Source organism: Leptosomus discolor, chromosome 7 (assembly GCF_034619465.1).
Source record: "Leptosomus discolor isolate bLepDis1 chromosome 7, bLepDis1.hap2, whole genome shotgun sequence".
Taxonomy (NCBI): domain Eukaryota; kingdom Metazoa; phylum Chordata; class Aves; order Leptosomiformes; family Leptosomidae; genus Leptosomus; species Leptosomus discolor.
Window position 1 is genome coordinate 29,116,950 of NC_141397.1, and position 16,924 is coordinate 29,133,873.

The window sequence follows — 16,924 nt, forward strand, 5'->3', positions numbered from 1 at the left end:
AGGGGTTCTGAACTGCAGCAACACCTAGCGTAAAAGGGAGCGTGTGTGTATGCATGTAAACTATGACACGAAACATCCTCTTCAAGAGCCAGCATGGGCACTCTTAATTTGCAGTAAGTGTAGCACAACTTACACCCATGGAAAATGAGAGAAGGGAAAATGAAGTAGCAGTAGTAATGTTGAACTATACATAAATCCATGAGTACATCTTACTACTTCTTCCCTCTCTTCAAACTAACAGTATTACTCTTCTCTTGAAGATTGTCTCAAAAATACCTCCCCTCTCAACCTGTTCCCTGTAGCCCCTCAACACCTCCAACACCTCAGAAAAACACCAAATCAGAAACACAGTAACACAATACATGGAGTTAAAACATCATATGATTAATCCAGTGCTTTGTTTTATTTTCTAAACCATGCTATTTGGTTGTACTGACTGCATACCAACTTTGCCTCTGCGAAAGCGCGTTAAATTATATTAGACAATACATCATATATTTTCACAGCATAGACTTTATGACAAGATTAAAAACATTTTGTAATTTATCACACTGAGCATTACTTACTCAGAAGATAGACTGTCTCTTCTACAAAGTTCCTCTGTTGGCAGATCTCAAGAGCCTTGAATTTAAGGGAGGGAAGGAGGGAAAGAGAATACAGGGAACCATGTAACATGATATTTTATTGATCACAAATGCTGTAAGAGGCTTAAAGATCTTTCTCCATGAAGTCGCATTACTCATTTTGACAGGAATACAGCTCCCTTAATATTGTACTGTCAGGTCCTCTGGCATTAATTAAGAGGAGAAACTCCATGGCATTTTTTAAAATTTTTCTCCAAGATTAAATAAATCCAGGGACAGGACAGGTATTTCAGTCTGGATTATGCCAATCTCTACCTTTAAATCTACCGGCAACTTCTTTCTTCTGCTTCCAAAAGTTGGTCCATCCAAAAGCACTAAGGTTATCTCCTGTTAAGACTTGTTTCCTGCAGGTGGACTTATGAGGTCTCTAGTAACAAAGGTCTGCTTGGCATTCATTCGTAATATGAGACCATAGATCTCCTCAGGGTAACCAGAATGGTTTGGGGAGGTGGAGAATGCTCTCCAAATTTTGTATCCAAGAAGACAGTACAAGAATAATATAGCGCAAATATGAACGAATAACAAGGAAGCATTTATTGCAAATTTGGTTTAAAGACCTGAAGGCTAAATACCATAAGCAGTTACAGAATCTGTGTGTAGTTGAAAAACACTTAGCACGATTATCAAACCTACCAAATTAATTACCAACAAGCTTCTAGTAACAGGGCTGGCATGCCATAAACAATGCCATGTCTGTTTCCAATTTGGAAGCAGAAAGCAATCTCAAGATTCATGGCATTCCTGTGAAGAAAACTGTTCACCAATAAAAACTTCCATACTTGGAAATCAAAATTACAAGTGTATAAGATACAGGTGGAGCTCAAATTATTCAAATTTTCAGTTTATTTCTATGAAAATTAGAGATCTGGACAAGAAATTTCGGGGTAAGGGTAAGTGAATTACCAAGCAGATACTTCAGAGGAAAGAACAATACTAATAAGCTATAAACACAGCTGGCAGCCTTTTTTTCTCTCCACTTAGAAGCTGGACTACAAAGTACCAGATTTTCAGCAGTTCAGAATGCTGCACGTTTCTTGACTGTCGTGCTCCCTCTAGAGGAAAACGCGGAATATTCACACTTCTTTTTTCAGTTCATTTTATAAAACATTTGCTAAACTGCACTTGAATAAAAGTCGCTTACTTTTAAAGAACAAGAACTATTTCTTCCTGCCCGGTTTATAATTTCTTTAAAGCAATAATAAGTGTGAATTTGTTCAAATATCATTGCTTTTTTGAATTTATATACTGCACTGAATCTGCTTAACTGGAACTGAAAATACTGGTAACTGGGAAATTCTTAGTCCCCTTTTATTTCCTTAGAACAAAGATTTGTATGGGGCAAAAAGCATTACTACATGTTATGTATGGTAAGAAGTATAATTACAGAATTAGCAGTGACAGTATATGCAACTAAGTTTTATATAGTGTTGGTATTGTTCCTCTCTTCCTTAACTTCTTGAACACATTACCATTTTAACGTAAGGTTAGAATAACACTTTTTATAACACACTTTTCTCTCACTTTGGTCATTATTGTAACACACCTTCCAAAGTTTCACAAGTCTCTGACACGTTCTTGCTCAGAGCCCATAACTTCAGCGAAGCAGTGCCAGCAATGTGCTTGCATCATTTACATACAGCACTTTTCTGCACCACCCACCACTGAAGATAGGTGGTTGGATCTGCAATAACTAAAACTAATTTGCACCAAAAGAAAATAAAAAAGTGCAGGTAAGGTTTTACACAGAAAATCATGACTCCACAAATAATACATAAAGCAAAAACTAAGAGAGAATGAGTTAAAAACAAATAAGCCAAAAACAGTGGACAAAACTATATGGCTGGAAACCTCTCAGGCTCATTGTCTAAAAAGATCACTGAGACAACCTAGTTCCGTGTCACAGTTTCAACAAAGACCAAGCTTGCAATCCCAACAAAGTATCTTCCACCTGCTGTTGCAAATAAGGTGCCAGGAACAGTACTAGCTCTCTTGAGAATGTCAACCATGTAAAAGGCTATATTCAATATTACATTCAAAACTACTCCACTGGTGTCATCACTACAGCTGCATACAGAGGCATGCTTTCACAAAGTCTGCTCTGCTTGGCCATTAACAGCAACAAATACAAATAATAAAATACTGACCCAACTAAAGAGGAAAACTTAAATTTCCATTTGATTCCTTTAATTCAAGCAGGGGAAAAAAAAACAAACCAAAGACTGCCCTTAACTCTATTTATTTTTTTAATTTGACAAGAAAGAGCAAGGCAGAAAAATGTAAAAAAGGTTAAAGGGGGTTGAAACACGGTACTCTGTAAAACCCCAAGTCTCCTAGCAGAAGTACAAAGACAAAATACTTTCAGTCCTGCTAGTTCAGTAACTGTTATATTGTGTATATTATTTAAAAGCAACTTAGGACTTTAGAATACAAAGCCAGAAAAACTGCAGTTACAGCTACTCATTTTTCAAGATCTAACACTGAGTAGTCCCAGATTTGTCAAAATGATTGTTGATTTCTTGCAACCAGAACCAGCCAGGCACTGATGAGTAGAAATGCTGCAGGTACGCATCAAGTGTGAATTCAAACTTCTGCATTAAAACCCTCCACCAATTCCTGTCCTGTGAGCTGAGAGAGGAAGTTCTCAGCTGTCAGCCAGCTCTGCAAAGCAATCTTCTGCAGGTGAGGTCATAAACTCAAAGGATCCCTCCTTTTGGCAGTAGAGGGCAGTACCAGACACAGTTACAAATTCACAACCCTACAAACTACAGACATAAAAACCGAGGACCTATGTTTAGATTTTGGGGGCTTACCTTCTCTAGCGGACAATGTGTGCTGTCTCTGAGAAATGGTAGTAAGTTTGGACGATCATATTCAGCGTAAAGGCTGATCTGTTTCTCATGATATCGTTGGCCTTTATGGTGGTCTCTCTTGAAAAGCTTGTGCAAATACTAGGAATCAAAAAAGAGAATCAGAACTCAAAATCACTTACACAATATTATTCGTTCTCCACTAATAAAAAACTCCTCCTAATTTTCTCAGGAATGTGCTAACACATACTAAAAGGCACAGAGATTAAATCCTGATATAAAAGACTAATTTTATATTTTTCTGAAGTACCTTCATCGCAGCAGTCTCCAAAACTAGCTCTGAAAAACAGGTTTTCAGCAACACTTCAGTAACTGTCCTTTAACCTTCAAGAAAACTACAGGATTTTGAAAACTTTGGAGAAATAAGTCAAACGAAACATTTTGGTTATCTAGATATGCTTGACCATTACAGATAACTACATATGAAACTTTTACTATACAAAATGTTTTAACCAAAGCACCCTGAAGTATAGATACCATGGCAAAGCTCCTTCTTCCCTAGATGAGCACAGAAAAGCCTTGAGAATGATCACGAGGGTCACTTATATTCAAAAGGAAGTAGGCTTCACCCTTTGAAACTGATGCATCTTTTCCATAAACTGACAATCAGTCAGTTGTCTTTCCAAAGCTCTTGGGCTGGGGGCTGCACACTTCACAGAGCTGCTTCCTATAATCAGATCTCTAACGCATAAACCCAATTTCCACCAGACTGATGCCCTGAGCCCCACCTGTACAGCGCAGCAAGTTAAACTTCCCTCGCTAATACAGCTCAAGCCCACAGTTCCACGTTACGTATTCCACTGACAGCACACGTTGAAACTGAAGAGCTGCTTTTGGAATAGCAATGTGGAGCCACAGGCTTACAGTGATATTACAATTCTGCACAAACAAGAACAATCTTGCAGCGTATGGAAGTTACAGCTCTAGGAAGACAGGCAGTTCACTGTCTCCATGGATCAGCAAAACATGCTTCAGAGCTGCACCTACCATCCAACCCCATTTTTGTGTAGGGAAAGAGGAAGGGTACAAGCAAGAAGTAATTGAGCAGAGTCTGCAATGCCATAAGGAGTACCTCACGGTATGTTAACAAGTAAGCAGTATATTATCAAGTTCTCACAGGCACACATTTAAAAATTATTTTACCATTGTAAAAATGCTATGGCCATGCTAAAAAATGGATTAGCAAAAGTAGACACTTTGGCTCTGATGATTTATGACATTTCAGTGTCACGTGGACTTTGACAAGACAACCACATCTGTAAAAGCTAATGCCCAGCAAAGAGTCTATTCAGCTCAACTTGAAACCAACAGAATATAGGAATATTTACCACATGCTGTAGCTCAGGCCTGTTTTCCAGTTCTTCAACGACTCTGTCAATCTGAAAGAAAACAAATAAAACCCAACAGATTAGCAAACCTGTGATGAACATCACATTTACAGGACTGAAAGAATCATAGAATAGATTCATAGAATCGTTTAGGTTGAAAAAGGCCTTTAAGATCATCATTAACCTAGCACTGCCCAAGTCCACCACTAAATCATCTCCTTAGGCACACACCTCCAGGGATGGTGATTCAACCACTTCCCTGTGCAGCCTGTTCCAATACTTAACAACCGTTTCAGTTGAGAAATTTTTCTTAACGTCCAATCTAAACCTCCCCTGGTGCGACTTGAGGCTGTTTCCTCTTGTCCTTTTGCTTGTTATTTGGGAGAAGAGACTTGACACCCACCCTCACTACAGCCTTCTTTCAGGTACTTGTAGAGAGCGATAAGGTGTTCCCTGAGCCTCCTTTTCTCTAGGCTGAACAACCCCAGCTCCCTCAGCTGCCCCTCGTAAGACTTGCTCTAGACCCTTCACCAGTTTCATTGTTCCTCCCTGAAAACGCTCCAGCACCTCAATGTCAGGTACACAATGGGCAGGTAATACAAGCGAGTATCGGACTGCCATGCCATGAACTTGTATACTCACGGAAATTTTATCTTCATTATCCAAAAGCATGTCTACTGCTTTCTAAAGTAAAGACAGACAACCCAGTTAAGATCCAGGTACACACACTTTCTCACACTTTCTAGAGTTTTACGCTTATTCACTGATGGGTATTAGATAGATATTGTACTCTTTTCAGCAACAGTAATTCAGAGAGCAGTTTGCATAACACCAGCATTCCTCACCAGCACAGCATTACAGAAGAACACATCATGTATCCTTTCAGAATACTTCTCCTATGTTTCCACACTACTAGCAATCAATACTGTGCACTTATATTGCAGGTAAAGTATGCCCATCGAACCATGGGTCACAGAAGGCCACTGCCAAGTGATGTAGAAATATTATTTGTCCCACTGCAAAAGGGAACTGCAGGGTGCTGGCTATATAACAAACACATGACTCAACCTGCCTTACAACTGGATTCCTCCAAACTATCCGCACACCGACACTGTAACACAAGCAGACAAGACCATGTAAGCAGAATGGCCACCAGGATTCCTGTTCTGCTTCCTCTTACAAGAGCAAACTTTGCTTCTCATTCAAAAAATACAAAACCACAGATTCATGATATGATCTACTCTATTTAATAAAAAAAGAATTATACTTTTTTTTTTCCTCCCTGTAGTTTAGAATGGCATACCAAAGATGATCATCTTTGGTACAGATGGCTCCATATTTTAGCTCCAGTGCTTAAACAACCACTGCACTGAAAAAAGGGCAGATCTACTTGGTTTCCTCCCAAGGATCATACAAAAACTTACTTGCTGAGGTTTTACAGCCAGCTGGGAAGAAGAAACATTGAATTCAGACACAATGCATACTTCTTAATTTTTGGAATTTAGGTTAATCTTGCAAACTTTCAGAAACATATTAATTGACTGCAGTGAAAGAAAAGTGGCAAGTACATTTAACGTATGCGTCACAATAAATTCACTGTCTCCTTTCTTTGGCTTATTAATAGCATTATTTGATTAGAAATGCAGAAGGAATATCATGGTGAAAGTCTACTTGAGAATCATAACAAAGATCTCAGATCTGGCACTCTTTTCACTGTGAGTGATACTTAAATACAAATACTAAGGAAAAAAATCATCCTTGGGTCAATTATTTTGCAGTCTATGCAAGCATCATCTTCCTCATCTCAGAATGCATCCAGACACAGCGAACACACTCTCTGCCTCATCACCATCTTTAGCTCATTTATTTTCAATCTGTTAAAATATCTCTAAAGGAAAGTGAACATAAAGTCATTAAGATCACCATACCTCTGAATCGAAATCCATCAGCAGAACAATTTTGTCTCTGATAGAACTGAAAAGATTGTGCTTGTGGATCAACTGGAAGACGTCTTTGTGCCTCAGAGTTAGGTAAATTTCTAGGGCTCTGCCATAGCGCTGGTCATAAGTGTACCTGATAAAAAACAATGTTATAATACACGTGATCTCACGTATCTAAGCGTAGGAAAATCACCTTTGAGGGAAAATATAAATACACTCACAGATGTAAAGCTTGTTAGGATGCTACTTGATTTGATAAATAAATAAATAGGTACTGTGATTCATTTTTGTTAAAGGGAAATAAACCACCATGTAACATTAATTCAAACTCTGTTTATACCAGCCACTGCATTTATGTTCTGACCTGTGGTTCTCTGAATTTTCATTTTCCTGTTTTCAAACCACAGGGGAAGCCACACAAAAACCTAGCTTTTCTATTTTTGGAAACTAATTGGAACTCTCTTCAGAGCTAAAAACCATTGTTTTCTTAATACTTTGGGACACACTGTAAACAGACAGTAGCTCTGTTTTCTTCAAAGAAGCAGTTTGAAAAGAACTTAACATGGGAATCAGGCTGAGAAAACCAAAGAGCTTTATCCCTCTATGAAGTAGCCTAGAACCAGATCAGGTTTGGCACATTTTCCAGTCACGCAGTAAATCTAAACATACTACTTTTGAAATAGTGGGGAAAAAATACCATTTAATTTTCCTGTGGGTAATTCCAAAATCCACACTTCAAAAAAGAGGCTTCCTCCGACAGCACAAAGAGGAATGCTCGCTATTTGCTTTGGAAAGAGTAGCAAATCCAATCTTATACCAAACTCCTTGCTTTCACACTCAGTGTACATTTATAAGGAAGGGAAAAGAACTGCTAAGCTGTACTATCAGCAGAGTGGGGAGGAGAGAAAGCCGATACTCCATAGACCGCAGTAAAGCAGATATTTCTGTTAAGAGACTTAGGCAGATATTTATAGACTATAGTATGCTATTTCAAGCTTACTTTTTGTAATGGGAGTTTAAAATTGTACTCACAATTCTGCAAGCGTTCGTAGCAAAGTCCTGTTCTGTGGATCTTTCTTCAGGTGATCCACTACAGCTTGAACTATGATTGTGTTGTTGTAGAGATCTCCAGGCCACTCTTTTATCAGGGTTGCAAACCCCTAAAAGCATAAGAGATTGTAACATAAATAGAAAGGACAGCCTAAGGAACATTTCAAAACATCAAAGCTTCATCTAAGCCTCTGAGATGACACCTGCTGTGCTTCACCTCTAAGCCACTTTTACGTGCCCACAGATGTGCACAGTGCAGAACACAGATTTTCCTTCTTACGGCAATGTTATTAAGATTCATGATGTTTAGTCTCTTTCAGGTGCTATAGGCTTTGTGCAGCACCATAACCATTTATGCTACATTAAGCAAACTAAAAATAACAGTATTTATAACAAATAATCTCATAGTATTTGTGTTCTCTGAAGAACAGTGTACTCACTCTCTTAAAATCAAACAAAAAAATTATTCTTTTTAATCTGTTCATTATTGTGGAACTGTCCATTGATAATCTGTTTGGTTACATCAGAGAATTTGCTGTCAGAATTCTACATTGCTGAGGGTGTTTGGCTGGCAATAACTATTACAGGTGGACATGTCAGGTGGCAGTACCTCATAGTCACTCTCCAAAAACTCATGCAGGACCATTTCATAGATCAGAGGTTTTAAAACTGGATCCCGTCTGGGCAAGTAACGACTAATTGCCTATAGGAACAAAGAGAAAAAAGTGTCAGAAGGTGAATGACATGTATCATCCTGGTACATTGATCACAGAAAAAAACAACTGTTGTGAAATGAAAAAAACAAAGTTATGTGCAAAACATGGCTATTTGTAAACACTGGCAGTGCTGTACATTCATATTTGTAAGCAGTATCCTGAAGTTATTTACTTTAGGATTGCACACACTGGAATTGTATTACTTATCTGAAAGAATTTTCATTAGAAAGATAGGTGGTAAGATACTAGTTAGAATGGTAGAATCAGACATTGCACTTAGAGATGTCTGAATACTTACTGCTAGCCATATAGAAAATAAAACCCATAAAAGACCTCTCAAAAGAAGAAAGTTTTCAAAATCCATTTTGTACAGCCTTGGTCTTAAATCTTGTAAAAAGCTACAAGCATTCATTAGCAGAAAAATGTGTACTTTTGATTTATGACTTACTGTGACGTCACTACATTTTATGGAGAGTTCTGGTTTGTCAGCTATTTTTACATACCCAAATGAAAATTGAGAATACAACTCTCCATGGAAAGGGTGAAGGTGTGTAATCTGTTGCTCTATAAGAGGTGTTGATGAACTGCATTCTGGCAGGCAGGAGACGAGAACCTGCCAGAATGAATCAGCTCATTCCCTGGAATTTCAGCACAGCATCTTATTAGCACTATTATTCCATGCAACTAGGGGCCAAGGTTATTACCGCTTGCCTAAATAAACCCTACTGCTACCAGCCGTGTTGGGACTGTGGGGTTTGTAGCAGAGGGCCCATCACTGATGAAATTCCTCCAAACACTCAGAAATGTTGCCTGATAGTCACTAATGGCACATGGTGCACAAGTATTTTGTTACTGAAGTTGCTTGAACAAAGCAGGAGAAATAACATCTCGCTACTACATTTTTATTTTTTTTTTACAGTTTTACAGACAGCAACAACTATTCTCAACAAATTATCCTAGTATTTCAACGGAAACACTTGCCCAACTTGCATATTTCATTAGTCTTCCATCTATAGGTGAAAAAGGAGGTAAAATAAAAGACCAGTAAAAAACCCATTGTTAATGACTTTGCAAAAATTAAAATTTCATTGCTCACAGGAGACCTATTCTCTCCTCACACTGTTTGAACTTGGCCAGTCTTTGAAACATAGCATGCTGCCAACATCAGCTCCCGCCGTCTGTCACAGAATTTAATAGCTAACTCAGGGCACGGTCTTGCCAGCTGCCCTGGAGAATGATATTCCTGACCCCCTCATAAAAAAAACCCTTTTCTGACCATAAAGAAAGCAACCTGGACATAAGTTGGAGACTCGAAGGCAGAGTACATTCTCCAATGGCTCTTTTCATTCCCACTTTCTACCTTCCTGCCACCTCCTAAACAAACAGCCTTGCCCGACAGCCTCTGCTGCAACTCTTGGCTGTGGCACGGCTGCACAGTGAGCTGCGGAGCAGTGCAGCTGCCTCGTCGTGTGGGGGCCAGGCTGCCTCGGGAAGGAAATCTCTCCTGCCTCAAGTCCGACTGCTTTGAAGGAAAAGCACAACCACCTCCTGTAGTTTGGCCTCTGTGCTCAGCAAAGACTGAGAAACATCGGAATTATTTTTAAGCCTAGGCACAAAGGTGAATGAAGATCCAGGCTGGAAGTTACAAACTCTTCCTATTTTATTTTTAAGCAGCAGTTAAGGAGTAAGGTCAGACAAAAAAGGTCCAGAATCAGGATGCCTTTGTATCAATTCCTGAATCATGTGGTGAAAATGACTTTAAATAAAAAAAAGGATACTGTAGACAGAAATATTTTCTTCCTTTTTTTCATCTTAAGACCTGCTTTCAGACTTGATCAAAGGTGTAAGGATGGGGTATACACAAGAAAGCCCATACAAAAGTTGACAGCAGATAGCCTAAACCGTATCACCAATAAGCCATAATTATTTATTCCTCAGAGGATACCTATGAGACAAAAGAGGCTGTCTGGATAATGCTGCTCTATGCTATGCCCATCACAGTCAGGTGAAGTCCTTCCTACATCCTCTAGACAACATTTTGGTCATTAACACATTGCTGCCACTAGCTGATCATCCTGCACCCCTGCTGAAAGTCAATACTGTCACAGCAGAGTCAGAATGGAGCATATCCCTCACGCCGTAACAGCCAGCACTCACAGAATTTGGCATCTGCCTTTGAATCCACCTTCCTCAGCTGTTGGAGCAGAGACACTGGTTTCATTCTGAAGTGACTCGAGCACAAGCATGCAACTCCCTCAAGCCACTGCTACTGGAGGAAGAGAAGAGCCGATCATCACAAGGCTCTAAAATCTTGAATATGCCATAACAACGTTTGCTAGAGGACACTCACCGAAGTCAAGATACCAAAATGCAGCCTCTGGTAGCCAACCAGGACCTTTTATACAGAGAACACTCAAAAAACCCTAAACCCACAAGCAAACAAACAAGACACTCCACAAGCTTTGACATTGGGGTATCACTAATTAGTCCCTCTGCAGGCAGGAAAGTCTAAACCTTTAGTTTTATTGCCACCTTAGTTATTGGCAAACCATGTTAGATTGGAAACATCAGATTTCAGGCAACCACTTATAAGCAGTGCAAATTCTTTAAGAAAATTCCCTTTTGAAATACACTTTGTCTCCAAGTCTCAAACGGAGTCTCCTCATCAGGGCTTAAAGCCATTACAGCCCAATTACTATTGTATTTAATACCCCCTGGTTAGGTAAAGGTAAAAATTCCAAATAGCATACAAGTGACCCCAAGCATTATACGAACTGCCTCATTTAGATCTGGCTTAATTTAGTTCATCCTTTATGATATTCAGGTATCTTTAGGAACTTCGGAAAAGTTATATGGAACTGAAACAGTAAAATAAGAATGGCACCTTCTAGAACTGCAGCTTGAAGCTGAATAATGTAACGGACAGTATCTTATGTTTTTCTAAGTCTGCTTTCAAGGGGCTGAAAACAACCAACTGTTTAGAAAGGCAGCAATTTAGCAGAGATATTTTTTCAGCAAACCTGCAAATATTTTTATATTTTACACTCTGCTGGATGACATAAGTGGAGACAAGAAAAATATCCACTCCAGACACTTACGTCTAAAAAACAAAATAAACTCAAAACGACTAAGAAGCAGTGTATCAAAATTTCACCTGTACCTGCACTCAGGTCCTTTATTGGATTGAAATAAAGAGACAGAAACATGAGATTTCGTCTTCCAAGGTGGCAAAGAGTGCACTGAACCACTAAGAATTCATACAAAAGGCAAGGCTGTTCTTGCACTGGAGTGGCTCTAAAACAAAAGCCAGACATTTCTGAAAACTGTAATGCTGAAACACTTTCACTCTTTGAACAGAATTAAACAGCTCAAAACCAGCAAGGGACTGCATGCTGTGAGATCTTAATAACGCGTCCTTTTTGGCTCATTGAGTTTGAACAGGAAGACATAAAATTCAGAAATAAACGTACATGCGCTACCAAAGGGAGTGTGCATAACGTTTTCTGCTGGTTTGGCAGTGACGGCGCTATAGCCTGGGCAATTTATTAACTGAGAATCTCACATTAAACATGTACTGTTACGGTAGCTGGCTTGCTACCAGGGAAAACACAAGACAGGGCAGACTGCTCCTCTTTCTCGCCTCCGTTTCTAGCACACAGCATAGGTGTCCCCTGTTGCTTTGCAACTTAACTATTCTTTGACAATTAAAGCTGTGGTTCTGTTGCAAGAGACTTAGATTTCCAGGAAAGGCTGGCAACCACAGAGGCTATTTTCCTTAAGAGTTGGGGTACAATTTTTCAGGACGTACAGGAAGGAAGTGAAAAGTAAACGGGAAGATGTATTTAGCCTGAGCATCTTTGCAAATAAAGGTCTTGGGGGTGGGTCTTTTACTTGAGGGCTGTCAACAAGTTACAAATAGGTAGCTGAGTACCTGGATGTGCTATGCCTCCAACCCTGTTTTGCGGCTTGTTAACATAAACACATCAGTCTGAAACACAACTGTACAACCAGAGATCTGGGGCAGGAATTTCAAGCAGTGTTGTATCCTGCTACCACACTAGGGCCATTAAATGCTATCCTTTACATACTTAGTCAAAATACATAGGAAACGCTGCATGTCAATTACCTGAGACTGAAATTAACTTACCTTAAGCTGACCTATTTCTTTAAACTTGTAAACTTCAAATTCCCACAGTTCTGTGTTTTTCCCAAGAATCTTCTGGCACTTTCTGGAAGGAAGATGAAAGGCGAAAGAACAAAAGTAGGTACATAGATTAATACAAATTTGACAGCATTACTGCAAGGATTCCTTTCTTCTTTCTTCTCCCTATCAAGATGCTTTCAAATGCGACTTATTTTGGTAACCATCGCTTCAAGCAGAGTATGCCAAGTACTCCTCCTTCCAGATCTTACAATTTTGTTGCATCCAAGAGGACTCAAGTGCTTAGTATGCCTTCACCCTTATCGATTAGGGCCACATTAGCTTTATGACTGAAGTTTTCAAATTTCAGCTGAGAAAAACTAATCACTTAAAAAGATATGCTTATGCTTAAACATACAACAAAACACAAATCTTAGGTAATTTCTGATCTTTACTTTACATACCTATGTTTGACATTTTTGTTTACACTCATGTAACCACAAATTATTTTCTGATGGTCTTACTTGCAAGGACACACTAATAAACTTGGATTATCAACATCCCAAGAAAACCTCAGTTTCAAAAATTTGGTGTGACTGAAAATTCAAGGTTGACTTTCAAAAAGATACATGTCTTAATTCTAGTTAAACAGTAACTTTTGGGTCACTACAGGCAAAAAAATACAGGGCACAGTAATACATCTGTAAGTTTTGAAACTTCAGAACACATAGAAAAACAACATCACAAAATATTTCAGAACCAATAATTCGCTTTTGCTTTTTCTCCCCACACAGACATCCTTTAGCCAGCAAAGAAAATCTGTAACAATAAGTTACCGAGCAGCCAGGTCATACTCTCCTTTCTCCACTAGGTGATTGATATAGGCTAAGCCAATGTCCTAAAGAGAATAAAAATAAAGAATTAGTTACAAAAGTTTGGAAGCCAACTAACTGACCGCCACAGTAACTATCATTCCAGCTGTATGCACTGCAGTCAAGCAGCAGGCCCTAAGAGGATACCCTGAGCTCTCCTTTAGATGTAGGGCCCATAGAACAGTCAACAAAAAATACTCGTGTAGACCACTCACAGGTTCAAATTAAGATATTCTTTTAAATAATTCTAACCCCATTGATGCTGAGAAGACTGTGCCACCTCTACACATTAAGGACTGTTCAAAATGCATAGCTAATTATTCAGTGTTTGCATTAGTTACCTCAAAAAGAAAATCACCAGCATTGTACGAGACACTTCGTCAACACAAAGTTTGCAGGGGGAGAAAAGTTGGTTGAGAATATAAATCCTAGTGCTGCCCCGTAAAATAAAGGAATTACCAAGAATCTAGCAAGATTATTACACAGTATTACATACTAAATTCCCCTTCACAAGGGTCTATCACACAGGTCAGCGGCAAAATTTTTCTGGTAGGTATTTAATATATTAATATTTTGGCAAAGCAGCCATGCATTCTGCTGTAATCTCAACACTGGAGTCAACACAGACCAGTGTGCCCACTGCATAACTTAAGAATCACATCACTAAAAGCACATGGTTTCTAGGAAAAAAAAAAAAAAAAAAAAAAAAAAAAAAAAAAAAAAGAGCAAGCTGTACAATGAAAAAGAAGAAAAGAAGTCCTTGTTTCCTACAGAAATAAACACATTTGGGTCTTCTGAGGCACAACAAATTTTTTGATCAATATCAAGGACAGTACTGAGCAGAGCAGAATATGAACAGAGGTATCCAACAACTTCAATTGCTCAATCTACTACAAAGTTTAAAAAAAAAAAAAAATCACGCACACACATGAGATTTTAGGATTTCACTCCACAGCAGAAACCACCTTAGTATTTTCAACTTCATCATTTTCAAGAATGAAGATTTCTTGTGGCCTCTTTCTCCTGTGGGCCAGCTCTCCAGTGAGCAAAGAGTATACGGAAAGGAGCTGTAGATCTGTGTTTGTTTAGGACCACTGCACTCTGCTCAAGAGATGCACAGATCCTTACTGCAACCTAAAAAATCCCCAAGACCGCCAGACTTGTCAGCTGGTGTGAGTGTGGTGTCATTTGTCTGATCGCTGCTGGGCAGTGAGAGCATGGGTTGTTTCATCACTGATCCTTCACTTAAGGCTTGATGTCAACATTCCTTCTCTCAACACATTCCATGGGTTTTGCATTAAAGACCAAACACTCAACAACTCTGCTTGTATATATCCACACTGAATTTCATCCTAGCAGAGCAAATTTCTGCGAACAAGAGAAAAGCTCCCTCCTCGCCCCCCAATGTATTGCAAGGACCTCCTTTAAGAATTCTTTACGTTTTTTACAAGGGTTGGAGAGCACTTAAATCACACAAACTCTGTGACAGGCATGTCATTAGGTCTTGATTCAACTTCTGGACTAGACAAGAAAAAAAGGATTTTTAAGACACTGATACACAGTGTGCATATTATAGCAGTAATGTGGCTAAAAATTAAACACATCTTCTAACACTTTGTACTTAAATACGAATTTCCATTTAAAGCAGCAGCAGTATTAATGAAATACCAATGTGTTCACACCTAGGTCAATTTAAACAAAAACAACAATAAAAAAGAGCTAAAATTAGCGATGCTTTTGTGGCTATGACATTATCCCCCTCTCTTTTGTCTGAAACATCGATACCCTTTGTTGCTCTGCAAGGGACTATAAACACGGGAAGTAACAACACAGGAGAAAAGGAGCTTAACTATGTAAAATAATGAGAATTGCAAAGCAACGTGAGAGCGCTAGATGTGAAACTGCAACTGAATTTCAATAGCATTTAAAAGGTTTTCCAATTGCACCTTTTAAACTCCTGCCAAAACCCTGTCATATGTACAAGGTAAAAGTTAAAGAGAAATGCGTCACCTCCCACCCAATCTCTAATATTGCAATACTGTGTGTTACTTGAAACAAGAGCAAATTTAATACGAAAGTAAAAGCAAACAAAAAGCCCATCAGCAATCACAGAAGTGGAATTCTCTTCTTTTTAATGTCAATAGCACCTTCATAAAATCCAGACCCTTTTGTGTTTCACATACTAACATTCCTGCTCTGCAGCTGAAACCAGGAAATTGAATGCTAGTTGGGAGTATGCCTAACAGCTATTGTCTGGTGCAATACAGAAGAGGGAATGTATTTGTAGCATCTCACAGCATTCTAAAAGAAATCAGGTATTTTGTTTTGAATAGAAGTTTTGAGACTTACCAAAATCTTGTGCTTTTTTATGGTTTTCTGACTGATCTCAGCTGCCATCAAAGCTTCCTATATTCGAAAGGTAGAAAACAGAGATACTAGCCAAATACATAAACTTCCAATACAGAAAGCTCTAGAACTGCATACATCAACTATTTTTCAGAGCAGGGTGTTTGAAGCACTAGAATTTTTAATGCCATGGTTGGATGAACAGCCTTGAATTCATACTCAAACAAAAGCAGTCAACCAAAGAGAAAACTACCTTTGTTTCCATCTGGGTTCACTCCACATTACTATATTAGGATCAAATCTCAAGATTACAACGAAACAGACAATGTAATCGCATTGGATCATTTTCAAATGAGAACCCTTCACTACCAAAACCTGTAAAAAAAAAATCATCAGGAAAGGGGGTGGGGAAAGGCTAACTTTCACTTCTGTGACTTTTGTCTTCTCCAGTCAGACTGATTTTATATTTAAGTGTAATTTTCCGTTCTTCTACTTCTTTCAAATGTATAGAAACAAAGCTGGCACTTTTACAAACAAAATGAAACCTTTAACATACAACATAACACACAAACTATCTACTACCTTGACTGGCTTTCATAAAGGCACACACACAGCTGTCACTTGCAAATTGCTGGAGTCTTCAGGGACCAAATGCCGTGATTTACATAAACTGTAAAACTGCACTCATCGTATGAGTTTGCTATTCAGATGCAAAAGCATCCACAAAGATTTAACAGATCTGCATGAGGAATATCATGATTGCATTAACAAAAGGAATATGTGCTGAATGGCTTTCCCACATTTTTTTTTCTTATAATGGGCAACCAACAAATAACACATAAATAAGAATTTGCAAAGTTACTTTATGCATCATAACGAGTGTTCTAAGTCATTAACTGCAGAACATCAGAATCCAGAACATTGGGTGCATGTTGATATTGTCTGTAAGAATTTGTTATTATTGCTTTAGGTGCTTAGATATACATGCTTAAACACACCAATATTTATGCAACCAAATAC

At 38.6% G+C, this 16,924-nt stretch overlaps 1 protein-coding gene across 4 annotated transcripts in view; it reads right to left on the reverse strand.

Moving 5' to 3' along the window:
- Window positions 1-16,924, reverse strand: part of VPS41 (VPS41 subunit of HOPS complex) — a 105,891-nt gene that overhangs the window by 14,551 nt on the left and 74,416 nt on the right. For 3 of the 4 annotated variants that reach the window (XM_086467875.1, XM_086467878.1, XM_086467877.1), the window contains 10 exons: window positions 15,908-15,964; window positions 13,523-13,584; window positions 12,693-12,774; window positions 8,440-8,532; window positions 7,812-7,939; window positions 6,768-6,912; window positions 5,482-5,523; window positions 4,840-4,890; window positions 3,455-3,592; window positions 567-621 (listed from right to left, as the gene is read on the reverse strand). In XM_086467875.1, the coding sequence (XP_086324001.1) occupies window positions 567-621; window positions 3,455-3,592; window positions 4,840-4,890; window positions 5,482-5,523; window positions 6,768-6,912; window positions 7,812-7,939; window positions 8,440-8,532; window positions 12,693-12,774; window positions 13,523-13,584; window positions 15,908-15,964 (853 nt within the window). The remainder of the gene's footprint in view (window positions 1-566; window positions 622-3,454; window positions 3,593-4,839; window positions 4,891-5,481; window positions 5,524-6,767; window positions 6,913-7,811; window positions 7,940-8,439; window positions 8,533-12,692; window positions 12,775-13,522; window positions 13,585-15,907; window positions 15,965-16,924) is intronic. The other variant, XM_086467876.1, reaches the window with a different exon arrangement.